Source organism: Syngnathoides biaculeatus, chromosome 14, assembly GCF_019802595.1.
Source record: "Syngnathoides biaculeatus isolate LvHL_M chromosome 14, ASM1980259v1, whole genome shotgun sequence".
In the NCBI taxonomy this organism is placed as follows: domain Eukaryota; kingdom Metazoa; phylum Chordata; class Actinopteri; order Syngnathiformes; family Syngnathidae; genus Syngnathoides; species Syngnathoides biaculeatus.
The window spans coordinates 7,681,959-7,708,004 of record NC_084653.1 but is presented as its reverse complement, the minus strand read 5'-3'; the positions used below and the strand labels follow the sequence as shown (position 1 = coordinate 7,708,004).

General features: G+C 41.2%; 1 protein-coding gene across 1 annotated transcript in view; it reads right to left on the bottom strand.

The window, feature by feature from the left end:
- ttn.2 (titin, tandem duplicate 2) overlaps positions 1-26,046 on the bottom strand; it is a 281,273-nt gene that overhangs the window by 85,257 nt on the left and 169,970 nt on the right. Inside the window, exons 177-196 of the mRNA XM_061840871.1 lie at positions 25,591-25,811; positions 24,788-24,884; positions 23,457-23,753; positions 21,530-21,829; positions 20,389-20,703; positions 19,616-19,842; positions 19,380-19,530; positions 15,027-15,308; positions 13,963-14,265; positions 11,445-11,750; positions 10,229-10,510; positions 6,545-6,732; positions 6,345-6,456; positions 6,030-6,168; positions 4,258-4,421; positions 3,905-4,056; positions 2,915-3,071; positions 2,555-2,836; positions 1,595-1,894; positions 902-1,195 (exon numbers count right to left, since the gene is read on the bottom strand). Of these exons, the coding sequence (XP_061696855.1) occupies positions 902-1,195; positions 1,595-1,894; positions 2,555-2,836; positions 2,915-3,071; positions 3,905-4,056; positions 4,258-4,421; positions 6,030-6,168; positions 6,345-6,456; positions 6,545-6,732; positions 10,229-10,510; positions 11,445-11,750; positions 13,963-14,265; positions 15,027-15,308; positions 19,380-19,530; positions 19,616-19,842; positions 20,389-20,703; positions 21,530-21,829; positions 23,457-23,753; positions 24,788-24,884; positions 25,591-25,811 (4,569 nt within the window). The remainder of the gene's footprint in view (positions 1-901; positions 1,196-1,594; positions 1,895-2,554; positions 2,837-2,914; positions 3,072-3,904; positions 4,057-4,257; positions 4,422-6,029; positions 6,169-6,344; positions 6,457-6,544; positions 6,733-10,228; positions 10,511-11,444; positions 11,751-13,962; positions 14,266-15,026; positions 15,309-19,379; positions 19,531-19,615; positions 19,843-20,388; positions 20,704-21,529; positions 21,830-23,456; positions 23,754-24,787; positions 24,885-25,590; positions 25,812-26,046) is intronic.

Below are 26,046 nucleotides of genomic sequence, written 5' to 3'. Positions count from 1 at the left end.
GATAAATGTTAGTGTTGAGCCCCTCCTAATGTGAGTTATTAATTAAGTCAGATCAGTATTATTATTAAAACGAAGGTTTACTTGTTCTTCATTATTGTATATATTAGTGTGTGTGTGTGTATATTATAGTGCCGACCCTAAAGTTGAGTCAGCCGGCTCCCACAACATATTGAAAGTTTGAGAGGTGATTTGCCAGATAACATGTTCACTCCTCATGCAAGATAATAAAAAAAGACACAAATAAACTTGCAGAGGGGGAGTAACCATGCATAAGCTTTACTACGATTCACATAGTAACTATTGATAGAATTAGGGGACAAAATGACTTAAAGCTCCATTTTAACAACTACACAAAGGTGAGAGGTACTCTGGGACATCCTCTGACAGTAATCCACCACGACGACATCAACAATGACGTCATAATTAAAACATCGAGGCGCACTATTTAGAAGATTTCCTAGCATGCTTTGTGTTGTTGTGTAGTTGTTAAAATGCTGTTTCATGTCCATCCCTTCATACCAAAAATACTTGTAATAATGTGAATGTTAATAGAGTTTATGTGTGTTTATCTGTCCTCTGCAGCTTTGTTATCTTAAATATTTTTTTGTAATTCATTCAGTAATTATATAAATGACAAATATATGTAAAGAAATTCCATGATATTACGAATCATCAGAAATATAGGTAGGATTAAAAGAAATCCACGAAGCACTGAATCTGTAATAGGTGACTGGGGATATAGAATAGCGAGGGTTTCAAAAATATAGAGTTTCCTGTTACTGTTGGAATAAATAAAGAATGAATATGTACAGTGGCAGTACAGTGAACAACTGGTTAGATGGAAGGATGGATAAATATGTATTTATACAAGGGACTTCCTTTATCTTAGTCATAATCTCACCAAGTTTCTCCTGACAGAGGATGGGAACGGTGGTGTCGGGTCTGCTGAGGCCAATGGCGTTTTCCGCTCTCACTCGGAAGCGATAGGTCTTGCCTTCCTCCAAACCTGTCACGTGACTCTCTGGGATGCTGACCGTATGCCATTCATCCCAGTCCTTCGCTCCTTCTTCTTGATACTCCACCAGAAAGCCCGTAATTTCACTTCCACCGTTTCGGTCAGGCCAATTCCAGACAAGCCACACCTCCGTTTTGTCCACGTCAACATGATGAAGGTCTTTGGGAGGACCAGGAGGGACTGCAGGAAAAACATGTTCAACCTTGAGAACAGTGCTTCTTCAAACTATTGCCGCCAAGTACCACCATTCAGTATGTAGTTAGCGTTCATCAAATATTAGGGAGAGGTTTCATTCCTAAAATGTATATTTGACAATACTGTAAACACAATAACACTGTGTTTAAATAAGATAAAAAAACGAAAATAAAGAATTTAAACAACAATCCAATAAAATACTATGGCATATAACAGTTAAATAGAAATTGTACTTAAATTATTGTTTAAAACACAGAATTATTAAAGATTAATTGCAACTCTGTTGTAGTTAAAAGTTAAATATAACTGAAAAACTGTCGTAGAGAAATGTACTGTCCTAGATTTTTTTTTTAAAATGAAGCCACTGTAACAAATTTTACTCACACAGTGGATTCATGGCTTTGATGGCCTTGGGTGTCTCCACGTATTCGCTGCGACCATATTGGTTTTCCGCTGCAACTCTGAATGTGTAGGCTAGTCCCTCCGTCAGGTGCTTCAGCATCATGCTGCGTTTTTTGGACGTGGAACACACGGGGACCCACTGAGTGGAACCTGTGTCTTTCTTTTCTACCACAAAGTTGGTGATTCGAGTGCCTCCATTGTCTTCTGGGTCTTTCCAGGACAGGTAGGCTGAGTCGCTCCTGACGTCTGACACCCGAAGGTGCTGGATAGGACCCGGTTTGTCTGAGGAATAAATCAGGACAACGTGTGAGTACACTAACATCACTCACGGGTGAAATGAAAGTGGACTCTACCATTGCAGGGGATCTTAACCAGACAACTAAACCATTTTCCAAATTTTCAATGTTCGAGTAGTTTTTGCACAAGTTGTTGGTCTCTAACAAAAAGCTGAATGGCAAAATTCTCAAAAAGGGCTATTGATTCATAAATATTTCCAGGTATATGCACAGGTATGCCTTTCTGTGACTCTTGCAGTTCCTCTGTTACTCCCTGCTGTTGAGTGTAAGCTCAATGGCCACTTCCTGTTCAAAGCTTGATAATTTGCAATTGTTGGGAGTAGTTTTGGTCTTGTGATGTCAAAATAGCAACAGCATGATGAAGAAAACTGTTTAAATACCAATTTTGATTTGATCGGGATTTCATTTATGGATTAAACACCTGTTGTGTATTCAGCTGTTTAGCTTGTTGCTTAACAGAACATTTTGCAACAAAGTACAGAAAAGTACAGAAAGTTTCAATAGTTGCAAAGGTGCATTCAAACATTTACAAAAGGCAAACAGTGTTCACCAGCAAAGGTTAAAGCCCAGTATAACTTTTGTTGAATGGTGTATGTTGAGAACCAAACAGAGCAGATATGAGTATGAGCTGGTGGCGGCTCCCTACCAAAGACCAGCACTGTGCAGGTCGCGGTCTTGGAGCCAGCAGGGTTTTCAACAGTGAGCGTGTAGTCTCCACAGTCGCTGCGGTTGCAGAACCTCATTTCCAGTTTGCTACCTACTTGGCTGGTCTCAATGTCGGTCCTTGGGGGCACATCAGCTTCGTTCTTTTTCCAGGACACAGAGGGAAAGGGGATTCCCTTGATAGTGGCCATGAGAGTAATGTGCGTGCCGGCCAACGCTTTCACTTCCCGAGTCATACCAGCATCCAGAATCAACTCTGGTGCTTCTAAAGTAGTAACACACGAACACAAACTTTAGTTGCCTGAATGAAGAACAATGTTATCCTTGAGTCTGAGTCATTCACCGAGTCGGTCCTTCACTCTGACTGGTTCTTTGATATTAGCGGGGTCGGATTCCCCAGCTGCATTGACGGCTTTCACTCTGAAGCGATAGAGCGCACCATCCTCCAGGCCGACAACCTTGAACTTGGTCCCCTGGCAAGAATCTGGAGTGTGGTTCACCTGGAGAACCGCAACAGGTCAGGAATCAGTGTATACCATGCAGGGGTGGGATGTTACCAAGTACTAATGTTAATACAGGATGTGATTATGCCAATGGCAACTGGATGTATTGGTTATAAATAAATACACAAATAAATAAAATTTTCTCACTGTACCTTCGGATCCTAACTTTATTACAAAGAGAGAGAGTGTTGACCTCAATAGAGATTTTGAATGATTGATTGATCAAGAACTTGGCAAGTTAGTTATAAAGAGTATAAAATGGGTACAGCAGCAACATGGAAAAATGTAAAACAGGTGGAGAAGCAAGAATGATTGGTGGCAAATGCATTGTGGTCTGTGCCATCTTGGCCTTAAACAAATAATGTGCCTGAGTAATCTGAAAAGACAACCCACATATGGATAAGTGGGTAATAAATATACACATATACTTAAGGAAAATTATAAGAATACGTTTTGATAACATAAAAGCGGGGGCGACGCTAGTTTCATCATGAGATACGTAACATGATTTTTTTTCTTCTCAATACGAGCACTGTGTAAGATCATAAAAGAGGAGAAATACTTTGAATGCAGAGAAAAGCTTTTTCTTGTTGTGCCAAGTAATCATGTATAATTTTTATTAAAGAAAATAATATTGTAGAAAATTGATAGTAGAAAGCAAGAAACCAATTGTTACCTTTTACTTTTGTACTTCAGTACATCTAAGTCTACTTTTTATGTTCGTCTAAGTACAAGAGTTAAATCATGACTTCTATTTTACCTGACTCTTTTGTGTGTACAAAATAAACAAGCAACCATGTGACACAACGGTGGGCCAATGAGCAGCTAACCTTCTCCCACTCTTCCTCGCCAGCCTTCTGGAACTCCAGCAGGTAGCCAAAGATCCTCCCCCGACCAGTGTCAGCGGGGGGCTCCCAGGACAGGGTAACCGACTCCTTGGTGTGGTCCACGGCCTTGAGATTTTGTGGGGGGCTTGGCTTCACTATGGAAAAGAGTGGGAACGGTTAATGTAATCAGACCCCAGTGTGACCAGCATAAGGCAACTAAGCACTTGTTTAGGGCCATGCGACCAATATTATTGGCAGAAATAAAAGGCCCCAAACTAAAATATAGTACTTCTTAGATTTAGGTTCACCCTATCCCTATGGAGGCAAAGTTACGTTGTGCCGCTTTCATGTCTTACCAATGGGGTCTTTGGCAAAGACAGGCTTGGACGGTGGGCTGGGGTCACCAACACCCACCACATTTTCTGCGCTCACTCTGAACTCGTATTCACAGCCTTTTAGCAGGTCCAGGACCAAGTACTCCACCTTGGGATGGATCTTTTCTGTGTTGCACCGAACCCACCTGGAAGGCAAAAACAAACCCGCTCAAGTCAATGTAGACCCTCAGTCATCCAGTCGCAAAAGTTGAACAGAGGCAACTGGAGTCTTGCTAGTGTCTTCTTCAGGTCCAGAGTCGGACATTCATTAACATTTAAAAAAAGTAATTTCTTTAAGGAAAACTGTGTCCAAATCTAGGACAGAGTGGACCACTGGTTTGAAATGCGTGTGAAAGAAACCATTTACTTCTTTTGAAGTCTTGGCCAAGCATGTGCAATGTAGAGGATAAACTGGACTATGCACAAACATTTATGCAGAAATATCTAATGCAATTTTTTTTCAAGTTAAACAGTGTTAAATAGTTTTTTTTTATTTAAGACTGTAATATGTGTTCTCAACAGTATTAATAAAATGTTATACCATCATTGAGCATTTATTTGAGATGGTTGAGGGACCTGTTCTGACAATTGCATTGACCAGGACAAGCCTGTCCTGTGGCCTTCCCGAGATTTATATTACCGCCGCCTCAGTACATGCACAAAGTTTATTATTAATTATTGTTGTACAGACATTTTTTTTTAAAACAATACAAGTACAAACAAAAGTGCAAACCTAGCAAAAGAGAAATACAGATAATTCCTAATATTTTGAGCAGATGGATAGCAGCAAATTGGCAGTGCGCATTGTCCATTGGTAGGTTTTTCCTGATTTTTTAGGTCAACTGTGGGGGTCCGCATTATACTTCAGGACCCATTATACTCAAGAAATTGCGGTTAAATATTAGAGTTAAAGCAGCTACATGAACAGACAGACAGACAGATAGATAGATAGATAGATAGATAGATAGATAGATAGATAGATAGATAGATAGATAGATAGATAGATAGATAGATAGATAGATAGATAGATAGATAGATAGATAGATAGATAGATAGATAGATAGATAGATAGATAGATAGCAGAATCACCGTTCAGAAGTCATTGTAGACTTTTCTTCTTCGTCTACTCCTGGTGGTTGAAGTGCTCAGAGCTAAAGCACCATATGACTAGAATAGCGAATGTCAACTAAATGTATCACTGGACCTACCATCTGGTGGAACCAGTGGGCATCACAACACAACCTGTTGGAACCAGTCGGCATTACAGACAAGGTCCAATAAATGTAGTCATGATTTTGATATGCTTCGGGCAATTCTGTACCAATCCTTGGTGGGCTAGATTGAACTGGTCAATGGGCCTGATGTGGCCCGCGTGCCGTAGTTTGCCCACCCCCGATTTGCAGTATGCAAAATCAGAAAGTAAGACAAGGATGAAGATTAAACTAACCACATTTGTTTTCCACACACCCCATTCCCCCCAAAGGAAAAGTGGCTACTACCAAGCCATATTATTACCAAGAACATCTAGCAACAACAACAGCAGTAACTATTGTGACCACCACCACTACCAGAGAAATAGAGGGAATCTAGAACTGAAGCATCATCATCTTCAACAAACCAAGAAGAGTCCAGTTGCCTCCATTCAAACTTTGCGGAATACAGATGAAATGTGAGACAGTGAAAGAGATCGATCTATTGATAGATTGACTAACTTGTTGCTTTATTGAGTGAGTGAGTGAGTACTAGGTTTGTACCTATTGGCCATGGTCTCCTTCCTTTCCACTATGTAGCCTGTGATTGGCTTTCCTCCATCAACTGGAGGTTCCCAGCATACGAGGGCACAATTGTGATACACTTCTTTAACGGTGGGCTGTTTGGGAGCATCAGGCACCTCTGTAGCACAAACAGAAAACACAGTTGGATTAATGGCCATCAGCTCCAGTTATGAGCAAGTGGGATATCTGCTATCCAGCACTGAGCTCAGTTGAGCCAGCCACAAACCGAAAGTTGCACGTTTGATTTGAGACTTCTTTATGATTTACACAGACTTAACCCATTTCATCACTTACTGAACATGTCTCTGGCCTTGGTCTCCACCGACAGTAGTGGGTCACTGATGCCGTAGATGTTCTGGGCCATGATTCTGATTATGTATTCGCGACCTTCAATCAGTTTTGGGACCTGAATAAAGAAAACCGTAAAGTTAAACAGCGATGTGACTTAACCTCGGGTGGATTTGTCAAAGCTCTGTAAATCTATTTGTCCGGACCCTGCAAGTAGTCCTGGTGCAGGACGTGGTGACGGGCATCCACAAGTCTCGGTTGGTGTCTCTCTTCTCAATTATGTAGTTCGAGATAGCGCAGCCACCATCATCTAGAGGAGGTTTCCAGGAAATGAGCATGTGGTCTCTGAAGATTTCGTCAAAGACCACAGGGCCCTCAGGAGGCTGAGGTCGGTCTGGCAGAAGGAAGAATTCAGAGGTTAACTACACTGTGAATGAAAAGTTAGATACTCCGTAAGTTATATTGTAAAATACAGTGATACCTTGACTCACACGTTTAATGCGTTCTATGACCAAGCGCAAAACTCAATTAACACGTTTTATCAACTCAGTATTCCCCATTTAAATATGATATTAAACACAACAAAATCTAATAAAATCTAAAGAATCTAAAGAAATACAGTCAATTTGCTTTATAAAGTATAATTCTGGTAAAGTGGCACCAGCCAAAAGGCACAAGACCAATAACAACAGTGGTGTTCTATATGTACATTTAAAATTTGTGGCCTAGTGATTGATTGTCAAAAGGTTAATTTTGCCTGAGTCTCTGAGTGATAACTGTGGCCGACAGCAGCTCCTTGCAAGTGTTCTCATTTTGTATTTACGTTAGGGTTGTCAAAGCTAACTCATGATCAATCACCAAAAATTCCATCCATCCATCCATCCATTTTCTTAGGGGCTTATCCTCACAAGGGTCGCAGAGAGTGCTGGAGCCTAACCCAGCTGTCAACCGGCAGGAGGCGGGGTACATCCTGAACTGGTTGCCAGCCAATCGCAGGGCACAAGGAGACAAACAGCCGCACTCACAATCACACCAAGGGCCAATTTAGAGTGTCCAATTAATGTTGCATGTTTTTGGGATGTGGGAGGAAACAAGAGTGCCCAGAGACAACATATGCAGGCACGGGGAGAACATGCCAACTCCACACAGGTGGATCCGGGATTGTACCCAGGACCTCAGAACTGTGAGGCCAACGCTTTCAAGCTGAGCCACCGTGCCGCCCACAAAAAAAAATAAATCAATGCATTAATTATGTATTAATTCAGATTAGTCACAGAATTCATTTTGACCACACATGCTCCTTCAACTGTATGGATATCGGAAATGTGGTGCAGGTTAATATCAGGTCAGTGATCAGGTCAATGCTTATGCCAGATGAGTGAGGAAACTGGTGTACAAAGCTTCAAATTTAGCTTAAATAAAAAAGTGATTTCCTCACTCTCCAGGTCATTACAACACACCTTAATTTTTATAGTACAGTGTGCCCATGCAGATTCGTAGCTCACTGTTCATATGCATATTCGCGTATTTTGGTGTTTCCGTTTTATTTATTTTTTAATGTACTGTATTTTCACTTTCATCGAGGTCTTGAATTCTCTAAATCAACGAGCCACCAAATTAGACATGACGCCTAACTATGTGGTGCAACTTATGGCCAGACTGAGTTCCAACATTTACAAAAGTTGTGTGACTTTCCAACAAAGTACACTTAAACAAGCTTATTACACTGTTAGCATGCATGCTAGCACATATTTTAGCATATATGTAAGTGACCACATGACAGCGCTCACGAGGCAGTGAGGAACAATTGCATTTTACATCTATAAGCAGAAGAAGCTGACATTGCCCCTGAAGGCAACTCATTACTGACAATGTACACTCACGGTGTCAGATCAAAACAAAAATTATAACACCACACCAAACAGAAATGAATAACTGGCAAATAATAACACAAACAAAAGAGTGATTCAAGAAATAATTGACACAAAACATGCACATTAAACGCTATTTACATACTCCCAGCATACTTTGTGCCACCAAGGACCCTCCTTATTGATAATTTTAGTTTCGATGTGACACCCTGAGTGTGTGCAACAATGTGGGTAATGACCTGCCTCCATAAAAAATAAAATCTTCTTCTGCTTACAGACGTAAAAGGCAATTATTGCTTTACGTCTTGTAAGCACCATCATTTGGTTGCTTACATGCACACTAAAACATGTGCTAGCAAACATGTAAACAAAGTAACCAGAGTGCTCAAGTGTGCTCCAGTGGACAAGTCACACAACAATTGTGCACAATAGGTATGCTCTCCATTTTGAAAAAAATTTAAGACTTTAAAGTGTGTCTTATGGTTCCTCATAAATGGTACATACCATACATATGTATATTAATATTCCATGTATTATTCGTGGATTTTTGTTATTTGCAGGTGTATAAGGAGTGTAATCCCTGCAAATAACCAGGAACAATGTACAATTTTTTTTTTGTTCATTTTACTTGAGGGGCGGCATACCTGAAAATTTGGACTTCCAACATAAAGAAAAAAAACAAGCAAAAGCAAAAAAAAAAAAAAAAAAAAAAAAAAAATAGTATTTTTAAATAAGATTTATTATTCTAGAAAAGGATATTTAGAAAAAAAATTATCATTTTTTTTAATAAATTGTCTTTTTTAATAACCATTTTAAGAAAAATTCACTCTGTTCCCCTCACACCACACAAAGACTGTCTGTCCCCCAACTTCCACTCCCACCACGAGACCATCGGCATAGCTCTGCACGCTGTGTTCAGTCACCTGGAACAACCGCAGAGCAACGCTAGGATGCTCTTTGTTGATAATTTAACACAATCATTGCAGACATTCTGATGATTAAACTGAACATTTTGGGCCTCCCTCTTCTCACGTGCACCTGGACCAAGGACTTTTTGACCAACCAACACAGACTGAGAAAATTGGCTCCCACCTTTCCTCCGCCTGTTCACGGAGCACCAGCTCGGCACAGGCCTGCATGCTAAGACCCCTCCTGTACTGTCTCCATACCTTCGACTTCAGCCCAGTCCACTAAAATAACAGCATTGTCAAATTCGCTGACGACACAACATTGGTCGGTCTGATCTCAAAGAGAAATGAGTCACCCTACAGAGCGGAGGTACAGAAGCTCACAACAATACAACAATCTGGAACTGAACACGATAAAAAGGAAGAAGATCATTGTGGACTTCAGGAGGACAAGAATTGAACTTGTTCTGCTCTTCATTAACGTCAAGTGTCCACACATTCAGATTCCTGAGAGTCTTGATTTCTGAGAAACTCTCCTGGACAGACAATATCTCAGCGGTCATGAAAAAGATTCAACAACATCTCCACTTCCTGAGAGTCCTTGGAAAAACAACCTGAACAAAAAGTCGCAGTTGGCCTTTTACAGCTCATCCGTCAAGGGTCTGCTGACATATGGTGTCTCCGTTTGCTACGGAAGCTGCACTGAGGCAGAGAGAGCAAGGCCTCAGAGGAGAATCAAAGCAGCACAGCTCAGAATTTCTTCCAGAATTTTATTTATTTATATTCTTGTTTTTATTTATTTATGCCATGTTTTTATGTATGCACTGACACAGGAGAGCCTCTCCAATTTCACTGTACAGTTTTGGATGATGACCATAAATGGCATTCATTCCTTCATTCATTCAAATTTTGGTTTGAAAGATGAAGCAAAATAAGAAAAAAAATGTAAAATAATTGTGAGTCAGGTCACTGGCAACTCTATGTACCACCACATTTTAAAATAGCTATTTACTTTTAAATCACCCAATATTTGTGGTGTTAACATGACTTAATAAGCTTTCTCAGGAGTTGTCATTCTGAGAGCATAATTGGGCTTTGTATCGTGACTCACCAACCACAGTGATGGAGCAGATCCCAGTCCGAGTTCCGGCTGCATTGTCAACGCTGACACAGTAGCGTCCACTGTGCTCTCGCTTGGCTTTGCTGAAGTTGAGACTGAGGTGTCTGGCTGTTGTGTGGATGCTGATGTCTTCATCCAGCTTCAGCTCTTCATCGTTCTTTGTCCATGTGATCGTTGGAGCTGGTTTGCCACTGTAGCGTCCGGACAGTGTACATGTGTCTCCCACCTTCACCATCATCTTGTCTCGGAAGTCCAGATCCAGGTTTGGTGGTTCTGAGGGATGGGAAATGACAAACATACATACAATTTCTGTATGTACCTCTTCTTTGGGCTGTACATGGCCATTCGTGTCAACCTTTCTTCTTTTTTTTTTCTGTGTCAATTCAAATGTAATGAAACTTCCTAAGGCTGAAAATTGATGTCTGATTTTGTCATTTCCAACTTAAGCTCTGGAGAAATCAAATTGAACCTTTTAGTCAATTAAAATCTATGAAAACCTTTCAATTCCTTATTCTCATACAATATAGGTGGAAAAGGTGAAGGTGAACTAGGTTAAAACATCCTCAAACAAAAAGTACTCAAATGTGAGTACAGTGGAAGGTGAAACTCTGTTTACAAATTACCCAATTTATGAAGTATTCAATTTTTGAACATTTAAAAAAAAAAAAAAAACTACCTCTAGTTTCATACTAAATTCAGTTTATGAACAGTCTTGGTATGACCGTGGAAGGCTTAGAACATTTTATTTTTTTTCTCGCACCACAGACAAATCATTGGGTCCGTGCTTCAGGTATCTTTGTTTTTTTGTCTAGAAAAGCCACCACATTTCATGATGCAATGCAAAAGCTTTGGTATATTGTGGGAGGTGATGGCTATTAGAGTAAGTAACACAGTAATCACACTGAATGGAATCTACCCGAAAAGGTTGCACACTGATTTCTTAGCGGACCTGCAGTTATTTCATCATCATAAAAAATGTTTCCACCTATTTCTATATTGGCAATATTTATATTTTACAACACAACAATCAAAATAAGGTAAACATATCATTGTTCTCTGGGTGGAATGGATTAATTGCAATTAAATTAATCAAGCGGGAACCTGAGGTTCCACAGTATTTGCTTTTTCAATACTGCCTGCTTATTTGTAGATTAAGTAATTTAAAACACAAATACAATAATCCACAAATTCAAGGCATTTCACTTACCCAGCTCGTCTTTGCACTGGACGGGTTTGGTAGCAAAGGAAAATTTGCCTTGTCCAACAATGTTAACGGCAGACACCCTGAACTCATGGCTAGAGCCATCCTTCAGTCCGCTCAGTGTGAACCTCCTGTCCATCAGCTTGTCTTTACTACCCACACGAATAAAGTTGTCCCGGCCAATCATGCGAGACTCAAGGATGTACTGGGTCACCTCCGCGCCACCGTCATATTTGGGTGGCCTCCAGGCAACCGAGATCGAGTCCTTATTGATGGCAGTGATGATCAGGTCCTCTGGACGCTCAGGTACAGCTAAAAAGAAGAGAAGTGTTGTCATTTCCCGTTTGGTCATAATTAATTTTGTTCGGTGGATGTATAGACGCTTTCACAATGACATCACACGTCTGGGTGGGAGAAGACGGAGCTTTATCTGACACAAACTTGATGATGGAGGTTTGGTTCCCTGTTGGGCTGTCACTATCAAATATGTTTAGAACCACTTATAGTATCAATTGTCACTGATGGTGTGGTGGTACGCTCGCCTGACTTTGGTTCAGGCAGGGTGGGTTCAGTTCCCAATCATTAACAGTGTCGACATGTGCACTGCAACTGACTAGCGACCAGTTAACAGTGTAGTCAGCCTTTTTCTGGAGGTTAGCTGGTATAGCCTCCTACATTCCCATGACCCAAAGCTCCTGCATTCCCGTGACCCTTGTGAGGATAAGTGTCTTAGAAAATGGTGGACGGATATAGTATCGATTATTCCATTGATTAATTGAATCGGCTAAAAATGTAGCATTAAGGTTTATCGAAAAATACAGTCACTGTGATTTGACGGGCGCATACGCGCCTGCGTGCCATCGCACTCGCAAATCTGTACAGTTGAGCATGAAAAATCACATGCGTAAAATTTGTTACGAGTAGAAATACATAGATATTGAAAGACATCGCTTATTTTGTGTAGTCTTGACCAATATCCCTCTAAGATGCACCACTGCGCAATTGCGCACTTGTCGCACACTCTCGGCGCACATGAAAACCGATCCAGCGCAGTGAAATACAGCCTGACGGCTTTTTTTTTTTTTTAAGAAGGAAACATATGGTCACTGCTCAGCCTACTTCTACTATCTAGTTTACCTGACACCGCCCCCCTCCACTCTTAAAGGGGTACACTCATAATTACAAACAGAACACACACCTGCAACGTTATATCTGCGTGCATGACTGGTGGACCAAACCCGTAACTTTATATCTGCGGGCATGACTGACTACACCCGTACATTTTTCAAATGTGAGTGACTGGTAAAATATATTCTTTAATTACTGTTTGGTAACAGATTATTGTGGCCTACTCAGTGAAGCAATATGACACAACAGGGAGTGATGTACTCACCAACCTTTTTGATGAGACCTACTTCTTGGCAACTGATTTCATGCAAAGGAATGGGTACTAGTTCGAGATACTCTTCTGAGGGTGCTTCAGGTTACGTGTCAATTACATGTTATTCATCCCCTGGGTACAAATAACTTTCATAATGATAGTTTTTCCTGACAGACTAAACTGACTTATTTTTTTAACATGTCAGAAAATAGAATGTTTATAATTGTTTTCCAAATGACCTTTTTTGAGTCAAAAGGTAATCAGCTGGATTTCATAGAGGACTACACAAATGTGAGAGTATTTAGTGTTGACCGGTTGAAATCAGAGGAGTTAGACAATTTCAAGTTTAACACTACCTCTAAACCAGTGGTTCTCCAACTGATGTCCCCTTGGGATCAGCATTTTCCTGTCGCAAAAACCACAAACTACTTCTCTAAAAGTTAAGAATAATATATTTATTTTTTCTTTCAAAAGAGCATTTGAAAACATGTAGTGTATTATATCTTTAACCACTGTTTAAAATGAGTTTAAAGTACCATCAAAAGCATATTGCTAGCCATGATGCTTGGTAGCCAGTGGCCTAGCTGCACTGAATTTGTTTACAATGTAAATTAGAGAATAAAGCAAGTACGTAACATTACTGTCATTTTCCCAAAATATTCTATGTGGGAGCTTGGTACGCCTCTGTACCGTACCTAAAAAAATGTAAATACAAATACTGTACATGTAATTTTTCATGACGCGAACTACTTTTGGGTCCTGATCCACCAGTTTAGAATCACTGGACTAAATAATGAATCGATTACCAAAAAAATGGCGATTCATTTGATGATTGATTAGTTGTTGAAAAATACATTATTTTGATATTTCTAGTTCCCAGTTTATCCCTTTAGAAGTTTTTACAATAGAAGGCAGTCTTAAGATCTAATAAACTCCATTTAACCTCCTCACTCACAGATTCCGCTCGATTTTTTTGAACCCTATCTCAAAAATGCCAAACCTTTTGGGGGTGTATCCATACACAGGAAGTTATTGTCATGGGTTCGATTCAGGTCAGCAAAAGACTATTTTTTTTCCATCTGGAAATAACCCGATCCCTATAGGTTACAAAGATTAAGAAAAGATCTATTTCTTAACACTTACAAATGGGGTCTTTGATGAGCACGACTTTGTCCGTCTCAATAAAGGGTCCCATGCCGATGATGTTCTCGGCAGCAATCCTGAAGAAATACCCTTTACCATCCAGCAGTCCTTGCACCACGGCATTGTTTCTGGTCACTGTGTAGGACACTGAAGTCCAGCCCATGCGGTCTGACTCCCGCTTCTCGATTATGTAGTTAGTGATGGCTGAGCCACCGTCATCTTCTGGAGAATACCAGGTCAGCTTGCAGGAGTCATTAGTCAGGTTCTCACCAGCAAAAGGGAGGCCAACCGGTCCAGGAACATCTGAAGGCCAGAAATGGGATATCTTGTTTTAACACCTACCACATTTACAATGATCACTGTTTTATCACCACAGATCCTTTGGGCACCTGCTATATCACAGATATGTAATGCTATTTATATACGTTCACCTAACGAACATTTATGACATAAGGATACTTTTGAGTAAGTTGAAATGCATTTTCAATCCATACGTAAGTCCATGTTTGAGTTGCACGTCTTTAGTGTTGTACCACATTCTGCCACAACATCCTGGGCAGCACTAAGCACTATATTTAAGACCCGGAAGAAGAGGCAGAGAAGTTCTCCTACTAAGCTACAGTCATTGTTGTTAAAACAAAAGATGATTGAACACTGTATACTCCAGAGTTTTCAACAAACTCAAATTTTGTATAACAAAAATCCGTATCCATTTAGTGTAAAAGGCCATAGACGAGTGAATAGAAATTTGTGTAGATCTAACTACGTTAATACATACAGAGGAACAACACGTTCAAACAGTATAAAACAATACTCAAAAACATTCTCTCTGCAATGTGAGAACAACTGTTACTGCAGATTTGTAGGGGAATGTCTCTGCCTCCTTTTCTGGCTCTAAATTTACCCTGCATCTCTAATAGTAGAGCTTAGTGCTGCACAGAATGTTGTATAGTAAATTTAAATGAGCGACAAATAATCAACTTGAAACAAGCAAACTTTTCCTCTCATGTTGAGAACAGTGGGAGATGAGAAGGTGTCCAGTCCTTGAGACCCTTTGAACTCACCCAGGACTTCCACGATGACAGCCTTCCTTCTCTCGCCACCCTCGTTCTTAGCGCAGAGTGTGTAAATGCCCTGGTGTTGGCGTTTACAGTTCTTAATTATTAGGGAGTTGGAGATGCCCGTGGTCTCCACTGTGGCCTCCTTGGGGACATCACCGTCATCACGGCTCCAGGTGATTTTCGGGGCTGGTTTGCCTGACACGTAGGCGATGATTCGGATAGTCCCGCCAGCGTGGACCACAATCTTCTCCTTCACGGAGGCATCTAGGTCCATCTCAGGTGCAACTAAACAAAGGAGGGATGATCGTTGAGCAAAATGATGCAGCTAGCATCTTACATGGCATTGGAAGGAAGGTTTTTGCAAGTAAAGTGTTATCTTGACTTAGAAATTTCAGTTGTTCCCTGACCAAGCTCATGATTTAATTTACTCGTACAGTGATTCCCCGCCATTGATGGGGAATAGAAATGGAGCTCTGCCACAAATAAAAATCTGCAAAAACGCAAGATGGTGCCTAAGCAATACTCTAATCCCGGACAGGTGAATTTGAAACCACAAATATGTGGATGTTGACTCTATATCCAATTTTTGTTATGTGTTTTTAATAAAGGAAAGTAGCAGTTTTATAATAAATAAATAAAATTGAATGCAAAGTAATAAACTAAAATTATTAAGTGTAATTAGTGTAGAATGTGTTCCTTTAAAGGGTGTGGTGAGGGTTAGAGTTAGGCTACTGAGTGTCATCAGGACCTTGAGTCGGATGGGCCACTTAAGTCTCTGTGTGAGTCCCTGAGGCAGGAGTCAAAACTTGGAGTAACTCTTTGCAAATGTTCTCATTTTGTATTGGTTTGTTTGACAGTTGGTTCATTCAATAAGTGGCTGAAAGTGCAACAGCTGTGGCTCTTAGGCCAGGTGCAGAAGTAGGGAAACATCACATTAGATTTACCCAATTACATTTATTTAAATACCATTTTGGATAAACTTGTCAATGTAGTTTTACCACTACATACTTTTTATTTTTTGTACTTATTTATGTTAAGAAGAAACTTTTACTCTGTTGAAAAGATCAAAATGCCACTCGCTACTTTTATTTCTCAATTATCGTTTCTTTATCAACGATTTCGTGTGCGACCAATCTTGTTCGGGCTACGATTTTGACTTCCGCATTGGGCACTTTTGTTCCAATCAAATTTGAGTGCTTATAATGTTTAGATCTAGTAATGATCACACACACCTTCTTTAATTGGGCTTCCTGGATATACAGTAGGTATTAACACTAGATAAGCTACCCTGCCTAATTGATGTGCCGAGGTGATGACCATGATCGTGGACTTGAGGAGGCACCCTTTGCTACAGCTGCCCCTCACGCTGTCTAACTGCCCTGTGTCAACCAACAAGACTTTCAAGTTCCTGGGTATTAAAGTCGCTCATGATCTGAAGTCGGAGACCAACATTGACTCCATCCTCAAAAAGACCCAGCAAAAGATGTAATTCTTAAAACTTCTGTAGAACCCCAGCTTGCAACAGGAGCTTTTGAAGCAGTTCTAAATAGAAAAAATAAAATCATTCCTGTGTTCACCGATTACACTCTGGTTTGGTTCTACCACAAAAAAGGACAAACTCCAACTTCAATGGACTACCAAAACTGTTGAAAATGTCAGCACCCCACTACCCACCCTTGAGAACTTGCACTTGCATGCAAAATTCTCTTGGACCCGACACATTCTGGTCAGCACCTGTTCAAGCTGTTTCCCTCAGGTAGGCCCAATTAAACAATGCAAACTAAGACAAGCAGACATTGCTTCTTCCCTCTTGCCATTAACTTTGTAAATAGTTCACTTTTAATTCCTTTGTAATATGCTGCCAATTTGGTTTCAGATTATTGTCACATCTCTGTTGGGCCAATTATATATGATGCGTCCTTTTAGTCTCGCCACCCTGCACTATTTGTATTTTGTTGTTGACCAATACCAGCCACTCATGTACTTGAGAAGTATCTGCACCATTGCACAATTGACACTTTTCCAGATTGTCACACAGCTAGTCTCTTTAAAGTGCTTAAGTATTTCAAAGTCTTTGTACCACTTGCACAAGGTCACTGTACCAGAATATTCCTGTATTAGTCATTACAAAGTGCTCTAAATTGAGCACAATATTCGGCTACCCAACCAACGTCCCCTCTGCCCAGGTACCGGGGCAAACTTCTTCTTCTTCTTTTCCTTTCGGCTTGTCCCGTTAGGGGTCGCCACAGCGTGTCATCTTTTTCTATCTTAGTCTATCTTCTGCATCTTCCTCTCTAACCCAAACTGCCCTCATGTCTTCCCTCACCACATCCATAAACCTTCTCTTTGGTCTTCCTCTCACTCTTTTGCCTGGCAGCTCCATCCTCAGCACCCTTCCACCAATATACTCACTCTCTCGCCTCTGAACATGTCCAAACCATCAAAGTCTGCTCTCTCGAATCTTGTCTCCAAAACATCCAACTTTGGCTGTCCCTCTAATGAGCTCATTTCTAATCCTATCCAACCTGCTCACTCCGAGCGAGAACCTCAACATCTTCATTTCTGCTACCTCGAGTTCTGCTTCGTGTTGTTTCTTCAGTGCCACCGTCTCTAATCCGTACATCATGGCAGACCTCACCACTCTTTTGTAAACTTTGCCCTTCATCCTAGCAGAGACTCTTCTGTCACATAACACACCAAACACCTTCCGCCAGCTGTTCCAACCTGCTTGGACCAATTTCTTCACTTCCTCACCACACTCACTGTTGCTCTGGATTGTTGACCCTAAATATTTGAAGTCCTCCACCCTCGCTATCTCTTCTCCCTGTAGCCTCACTCTTCCCTCTCCACTTTTCTCATTCACGCACATATATTCTGTTTTATTTTGGCTAATCTTCATTCCTCTCCTTTCCAGTGCATGTCTCCATCTTTCTAATTGTTCCTCTGCATGCTCCCGGCTTTCACTGCATATCACAATATCATCTGCGAACATCATGGTCCAAGGGGATTCCAGTCTAACCTAATCTGTCAGCCTATCCATTACCACTGCAAACAGGAAGGGGCTCAGAGCTGATCCCTGATGCAGTCCCATCTCCACCTTAAATTCTTCTGTCACACCAAAGGCACACCTCCCCATTGTTCTTCTGCCATCATACATGTCCTGTACTATTCTAACATACTTCTCTGCCACACCAGACTTACGCATCCAGTACCACAGTTCCTCTCTTGGTACTCTGTCAAAGGCTTTCTCTAGGTCCACAAAGACACAATGTAGCTCCTTCTAGCCTTCTCTGTACTTTTCCACTAGCATCGTCAAGGCAAATAATGCATCTGTGGTACTCTTTCTTGGCATGAAACCATACTGTTGTCGCAGATACTTACTTCTGTCCTGAGTCTAGCCTCCACTACTCTTTCCCATAAATTCATTGTGTGGCTCATCAACTTTATTCCTCTATAATTCCCACAGCTTTGAACATCACCTTTGTTCTTAAAAACGGGACCTAGAACACTTTTCCTCCATTCTTCTTTCAACTCTAGGTCACATCCTACCTGTGGGGCATAGCCGCTAACCACATTATACATAACACCCTCAATTTCAAATTTTAGTCTCATCACTCGATCTGATACTCTTTTCACCTCCAAGACATTCTTAGCCAGCTCTTCCTTTAAAATAACCCCTACTCCATTTCTCTTCCCATCTACACCGTGGTAGAATAATTTAAACCCTGCTCCTAAGGTTCTAGCCTTACTACCTTTCCACTTGCTCTCTTGGATGCACAGAATATCATTTTCCTAATCATCATGTCAACTCCTGAGATTTTCCTGTCATAGTCGCAACATTCAAAGTACCTACACTCAGTTGTAGGCTCTGTGCATTCCTCTTTTTCTTCTGACGATGGATTGGGTTTCCTCCTCTTCTTTGTCTTTGACCCACAGTAGCTGAATTTCCACCGACGCCCTGCAGGTTAGCAGTCCGGGGGCAGGCGTTGTTAACCCGGGCCACGACCGATCTGGTCTGGGATTCTTTAGATGAACGCTCATTTTGTTTGGCACAGTTTTTACGCCGGATGCCCATCCTGACGCAACCCCTGCATTTATACGGGCTTGGGACCGGCCTACAGATAGCACTGGTTTGTGCCCCCATAGGGCTGCATTGTACCAGGGCAACGTATTAACCGAAATTGCTAATATTTTTTTTACCCACTTTCCTCTCATGGTGGCATGTCTGAAACTGGCTCAAGAGGTAAATTTAATCTTGCAACATAAAGCAAAAACAAGAAAACAACTAGCAATGCCTCATAATTTCAAAAACTACTACTACTACTAGTAGCACTTAGTAGTAATAGTAACTCTTACTTGTCCTGTCTTTTGCTTCAATCAGCTCGGAAACAAGTCCTGGTTCACCGACTCCAGCGGCGTTTATGGCTCGGACTCTGAAGCGGTATAAAGCACCTTCTTTCAGACCGGGCACCACAAATTTGGTTCCTCTGATCTCTGTGTCCTTGGCCTGGAGAGTTCACAACATGGGAATAAAATACATGTTCACGAGTTATGAATTTCCCATGACTACAGAGTTGAGTAAATTGGTTTACCTTCTCCCAGCTCTCTGGGGCCTCGGGTTCCTTCTCCTCATCGGCACTGCTCAGTAGAAGCAACCTCCTCTGAGCCTTCTTCTCCTCCTCCTCCTTGTTCACCTCCTTGAATTCTACAATGTAGCCAGTTACCTTGGAACCTCCGTCCATCAGGGGAGGAATCCATTCGAGCTCCACAGTTGACCTGGTCCAGTCCGTCACCTTTGGAGTAGGTGGGCCAGGTGGCTCTGCACATTACACCAGATATGCAGTCAAGTAACATGTGTGGGTTACAAATAAGTCCCAAGACACTTTATTTTGGGCAAATCACAGATTATTGGAACTCATCAAACAGTCAGCAACTAATGAACTCGGACATTCTTAAACTTTAGAAAATTAGTTGTGGACTGTCAGAAACTCATGAAAACTAGTCGTAGGCATTGAGCAACTCATTAAAACTAGCTGGCAATTAATGAAAATGACACAAGTTGGAAATGGTCAGGAACTAATGAGAACTACTCACGGAATGTTGGCAAATTATGGAAATTAGTAGCGACAGGAATCAACTGAACAAAATTATCTGCAGATGCTCTAAACCCCATGAAAACAAGTCATGGACAGTCAACAATTCATGAACACTAATTCAAGATGATCAGTGACTAATAAAAATAACCACGGACTGTCAGCAGCTCCTGAAAACTAGTCGGCATCTCATGTATACATACTTGCAGTTGGTCAATTTATGAAAACTATTTGCAGAGTAGTTGCAGAGGTTGTCTTTCCATTTGACTTACTGATGGGGTCCCTACAAAGCACAGGGTCTGAGGGAACACTGGGTAGTCCACTTCCAGCGGCATTGACAGCACTGACCCGAAACTGGTACATGGCACCCTCTAGTAGGCCAGTGACATCCCAGTTGTTGCCCAGGGGCAGAGCCCGGATGGGTTCGCGGTTGACGCGGTTCCACCGTTTGCTAGTGGTCTCCTTCTTCTCTATTAAGTAGCCGGTGACTGGAGAACCACCATCGTATTTGGGCTCTTCCCAGTTCACCGTCATGGACTCCAGACACACATCGGTCACAGTGGGCTTCTCACACTGGCCGGGAACAGCTGCACAACAACAGCGTTGCAGTATCAGCACATTAAGGTTTCAATTTCAGTTTCAAGCATGGGGTATGTATACATATTAGGGTTCAAGTCTGGGTTAGGGTTTGAAGATGGTTAAAATTTCAAATCACTATTATGTGCTTGGGTTTCAGTCTGAAGCCAAGTTTAGCGTTTCAAGACAGGATTGGGGTTTCAAAAAAATTTTCAGGCATGGATGAGGGTTACAGGTTAGTGTTTCAACCCTTGGTTCAGGTTTAAATACTGGGTTGAGGTTTCAAGTGTGGATTAGGGTTTCAAATTAGCATTTGAATCCCAGATTATGGTTCAAAACTCGTGTTAGTACTTTAAATTAGGGTCTGTATATGCAATTAGGGTCTGAAGACTGTTAAACCTGGGCTAGGGTTTCAAAAGGATTAGGTTTCCAAATTGGGGTTTCAAAGTTAGATGAGGGTTTCAAGTTTGGGTTTCAAACAAGGCTTACAATTCCAAGGTAGGGTGTTAAGCAAAATTCAGATCTTTAAATTAAGGTATCAAACCAGGGTTGGGGTTTCAATTTAGCATTTACAAATTAAGTGAGGGTTTAAAATTAGGGTTTGAAGTCAAGGCTAGAGTGTGAAATTGGGGTTTCCATCTTGAGTTGTTGTTTTTTTTTTTTTTTTTTCAACTAAGGTTTAGGTTTTGAAGCCACGGATATGGGTTGAAATTTGGGTTTCAAAGCCTGGTGAGTTTTAGGGTTTGAAATTAAGATTTGAAAATGTTTTTTGAAAACCAATTTAGATTTGAATATATGTTGTGAAGTACAGATTAGGGTTTTGTGTGCGGCACTTACTGAAGAGGTTCCTGGCCTTCTCCGGTTCACTGAGTAGCGGTGGCCCGACTCCAAACTTGTTTTGGGCCATGACTCGGAACTCGTACACGTGATTCTCAGTGAGGCGAGTCACCAGGTAGGAGCAGTCCTTGGGGTCGTTGGAGACGTGCACCCACGACTTGCGGTTATCCTCTCGCTTTTCTACCACATAGTTGGTGATCTTGGCGCCACCATCATCCACTGGCGGGTTCCAAGCCAGGCCAATCCTCTCTGCAAACACCTCCGTAAACTTCATGGGTCCCACGGGAGGGCCAGGCGGTCCTGTGTGGGTGTGTTGGTCAAAGCAAATCAGAGTTCACAAAATAATTTGGAATAACTGATTATGTTGTGTCATTAAAAAAAAAGTGGACCAATAAAACAAGATCCTAGATCTAGGATAGTCTTAAATAGTTGCTTAGCTCACCAAACACAGCCATCATGACAACACTAAAATACAGCGATGCACAAGAACGAGGTGTTTTTATTTCTAAAAAGTATATTTATATCATTATCAGCCACTGTAACATTATGCACATCTTGAACATTAGTACTACACCTAAATAATTGAATTAAAAAAATGGTACTTTCTGATTCAATAAAAATGTACTGCACTTAAAAGTTAAATGAAGGTGATACCTAAACACATTTTTGAACCTGTTTAAATTATTAATAAATTATTAAACAATAGAACTTCACAAATTTACTGTACTGAATTAAAAAAAAAAAAAAGTTCAATCCAATGTAACATGCAGTTTTATCATTTAATTCAGTGAATTTTTGTCTAGCGCTAGAGGGACTTGCATTCCACTACTGCCACTCCTACCACACGTTGAGAACCACCAAATTAATGCAATTTGCTTTGAAATTGTGTGTAATGGTGAACTGAAATGCTGTGGAAATGATTCGATAGAAGAATGTAGAATGTGAAAGTTGAAGTTTGAATGGTTTGAATTGGGGAAATGTAGGAATTGTGAAAATTTGGGAATTGTGAAAATTTGGGAATCGTGAACATTTGGGAATTTGGTGAATGGAATAAACATTTGCGAATAAGATGAACAATTTGAACCAATGATTGAATGAATGATTTGAATTAGTCCAGAAATATGGAAGGAGGAGGTCGATATGGCAATTCTAAGGGTGGAACTTTTATAGTCTGGGGGATGTCATTAAAAGTAGAGTACTATACTGTCTCTTGAAATAATGGAATAATTTGAAATTAGAGCTGTTTTAATGGGTCAAAAATTGTAGGTAAATATGAAAATCAACACTTAATCTGTGAATTTGACATTGAAAATAAAGGAAAAGGTGGCGTGGTCTGGGCAAATGGTTAGCACATCTGCCAAGCAGTTCTAAGGATCTCGTTTCAAATCCTGTCTCACCCATGATGTTTACATGTTTTCCCAGTGCCTCCGTGGCTTTTCTCTGGGTACTCCAGTTCTGTCCAACATCTCCAAAACATCTACGGTAGGTCAGTGAAGACTCTAAATTGCCTGTAGGTGTGGATGTTAGTCTGAATTTTTGTTTGTTTCAACAGTATGTACCCTGAGATTGACTGACGACCAGTTCAGGGTGTACCCAGTCTCCCTCCCAAGTCAGCTGGGATAGGCTCAAGGACGCACATTACCCTACTGAGTATATTCAGTGTGGGAAATGAATGAATATCAGAAAAATGAAATTTATGTCTTGAATGGGTTGAACACCTTCAAGTTATAACATTTTGAATCAGTTTAATGTTACAGTAAATGTGCTAACCAGTCGCCCACTGTGGTGCCAAAGCAACGAAAAACTTAAAACTAAATGTAAACTAAAACTAATGAAGAATCACAAACTAATGTAGTACAGTCTTGCTCCATGGACCCAAAAAGTTTGAGAAGTTCTTCAAGAACACTGCAAGGTTTGACTTTCTCACCGAACACGAAGAGTTTGCCTTCCTTGGTGACGGTGCCCACGCTGTTGCTCGCCGTCAGGCTGTAGAGGGCGGTGTCCTGGCGGGTGGCCTGCTGGACCAGCAGCGTACACTTGTTGTGCGTCACCAGTTTGTTGACGTGCTGGTCGTACTGCACAGGCGCCTTCTGCTCGGATGCCGCCAGGTCGGCCTTGTGCCACGTGAGAGTCGGGAAAGGGCAACCGCTGACCTTGGCCACCATGCTGATGTCACAGCCCTCCTCGCCCTCAATCATATCTCGCAGCTCGATGGTCGGGGGACCTGGAATGCAGGAAAATCACAAATGTTCAATTATCATCATTTTGAGCCAAATAATACCTTTCGAGGGAAGCAGCGTCACTTAACACGAGCGGATGGTACGACAAATAGACCATACATGATGCTACCCGATGATTGACAGATACGGGTCATTTTAAAATAATTGTATCAATAACAATAAGGAATTGCTCCAAAGTGTCTTTTTTTTGGTTCTTTTGCAAACGATCGTGGTTTGGTTTTTTTTGCCACTCAAGCTGTCTTTATCGTTAATTGTGCTGGAGGGAGCCTCATTATGTTGCTGCGACAAACCAGAGGGATCTGTGATCTGAAGTGGTTGGATGCGACACCCATTTTCCATTTACGCCATAGCTGACAGCAAAATTAATTACCTTATTTCTGATATATGAATGGATTTGTATGAAGTTGGTCACATTTCAGAACTACTGCATTTCTTTAGCACTAAGCGTGATAACTTATTAACTCTAAAGACACTTGGAAAAGAACCCAAAAAAGGAACTCTGAAGACACATTGGTGTTGGGTTTATTTTCGGTTTAGGCACTCACAATCACAGCTTGAGGCAATTTAGAGTTTCCAATTAATGTTGCATGTTTTTGGGGTGTGGGAGGAAACTGGAGTGCCTGGAGAAAAGCCATGCAGGCAAGGAGAGAACATGCAAACGCTACACAGGCGGGTCTGGGATTGAACCTGGGACCTTAGAACTCTGAAGCCAATGCTTTCCACTGTGTCGCGATGTGTATACATATACTACTCCCTATTACAACTGAATGGACGGACGGACGGAGAGAGAGAGAGAGAGAGAGAGAGAGAGAGAGAGAGAGAGAGATAGAGAGATAGAGAGATAGAGAGATAGAGAGATAGAGAGATAGAGAGATAGATAGATAGATAGATAGATAGATAGATAGATAGATAGATAGATAGATAGAGATAGATAGATAGATAGATAGATAGATAGATAGATAGATAGATAGATAGATAGATATAGATAGATAGATAGATAGATACTGGTCCTACTTACAAGTCTGGTCTTTGATGACAAGCGGTCCAGCAGTGGCTGAGGGTCTACTCGGTCCGGCAGCGTTCACAGCTTTCACTCGGAACTCGTACTCTCCGCCCTGAAAAACCATGGCATGGTGACTCAACGTTAGTCTCACTTGATGTAAGACACCCGGGCCTGGTCGTTGGAAAATTGCAAGGCTCATGTATTCAAAAAAGTATTCACACCTCTGGACAACGTAAAATTTTCAATGAACCTAAGATGTTTAAGTGGTTTTTTTAATGTGAGAGGAAGCTGGAATTTCTGCAGAAAATAACCTGGATAACATGAAAATGCCACACAGAAAGCTCAGAACTTGGATTCGAACCCTCAACCTCGGATGTGCCAAGAATTCGTCCCGTGTGGCGCCAATAGATAAAAAGCCAAATTATAATAAATTAAGATTAAAACTTTTGTTTTCCACAAGATGTCTTCAGGCACTTCCACATGTCCTTGTTCATGTATACCATATCATGCATATTATTTGGATTAAAAAAAATACTTTTTTCTAAAGACAACAGCCATAAAGAAAACAACATTTTCAGAAGTTTGGTTTAGAGCAAACATGTCATCATCCCATTTTTCTGAACTTTGTTGCAGCAAAAACACAATGTCCGCTCACCCATTTTCTGGGTTTGGTCAAGAAGATTCATTATATTTGCGTTACACAGCTAAAATGACTGAAAGCGAGGTGGACACTAATGGCCAGCACAGAGCCCACCGAGTTAAACGCTATGTTGTGCCCTTAACTGCTATTTCCCCAAAAAGAAGAAGAAGAGACCAACCTCATTCAGGTCTTCAACCACGAAGCTGAGCTCCTCCACGTCCCTCTTGTTGCATTGCTTCCAGGTTTCTTTTTCCTTGCCGCTGGTGTCCCAGCTCAAGCGCTCAACAATGTAATGTTTGATGGGAGACCCGCCATCATTTTTGGGGGGCTCCCAGGTCAGAGTCACTGTGTTCTTGGTCACCAGGTTGACCTTCAGCTTGGTAGGTGGATCCGGTGGATCTGCGGGTGTGGTCCGAAATCAGCAGAAACACTTGTTCACTTCTTTGTACCATTTTATTACAGTTGAAGCTCTCTTACCCTCGATGATTTGGACAATTCAAGTCAGTTTGATCAGTATCACTAGTCACTATAAAGCATACATTTTCTTAGCCGCTTATCCTCACAAGGGGTGCGGGGAGTGCTGGAGCCTATCCCAGCTGTCAATGGGCAGGAGGCTGCAACCAGTTCAGGCAAC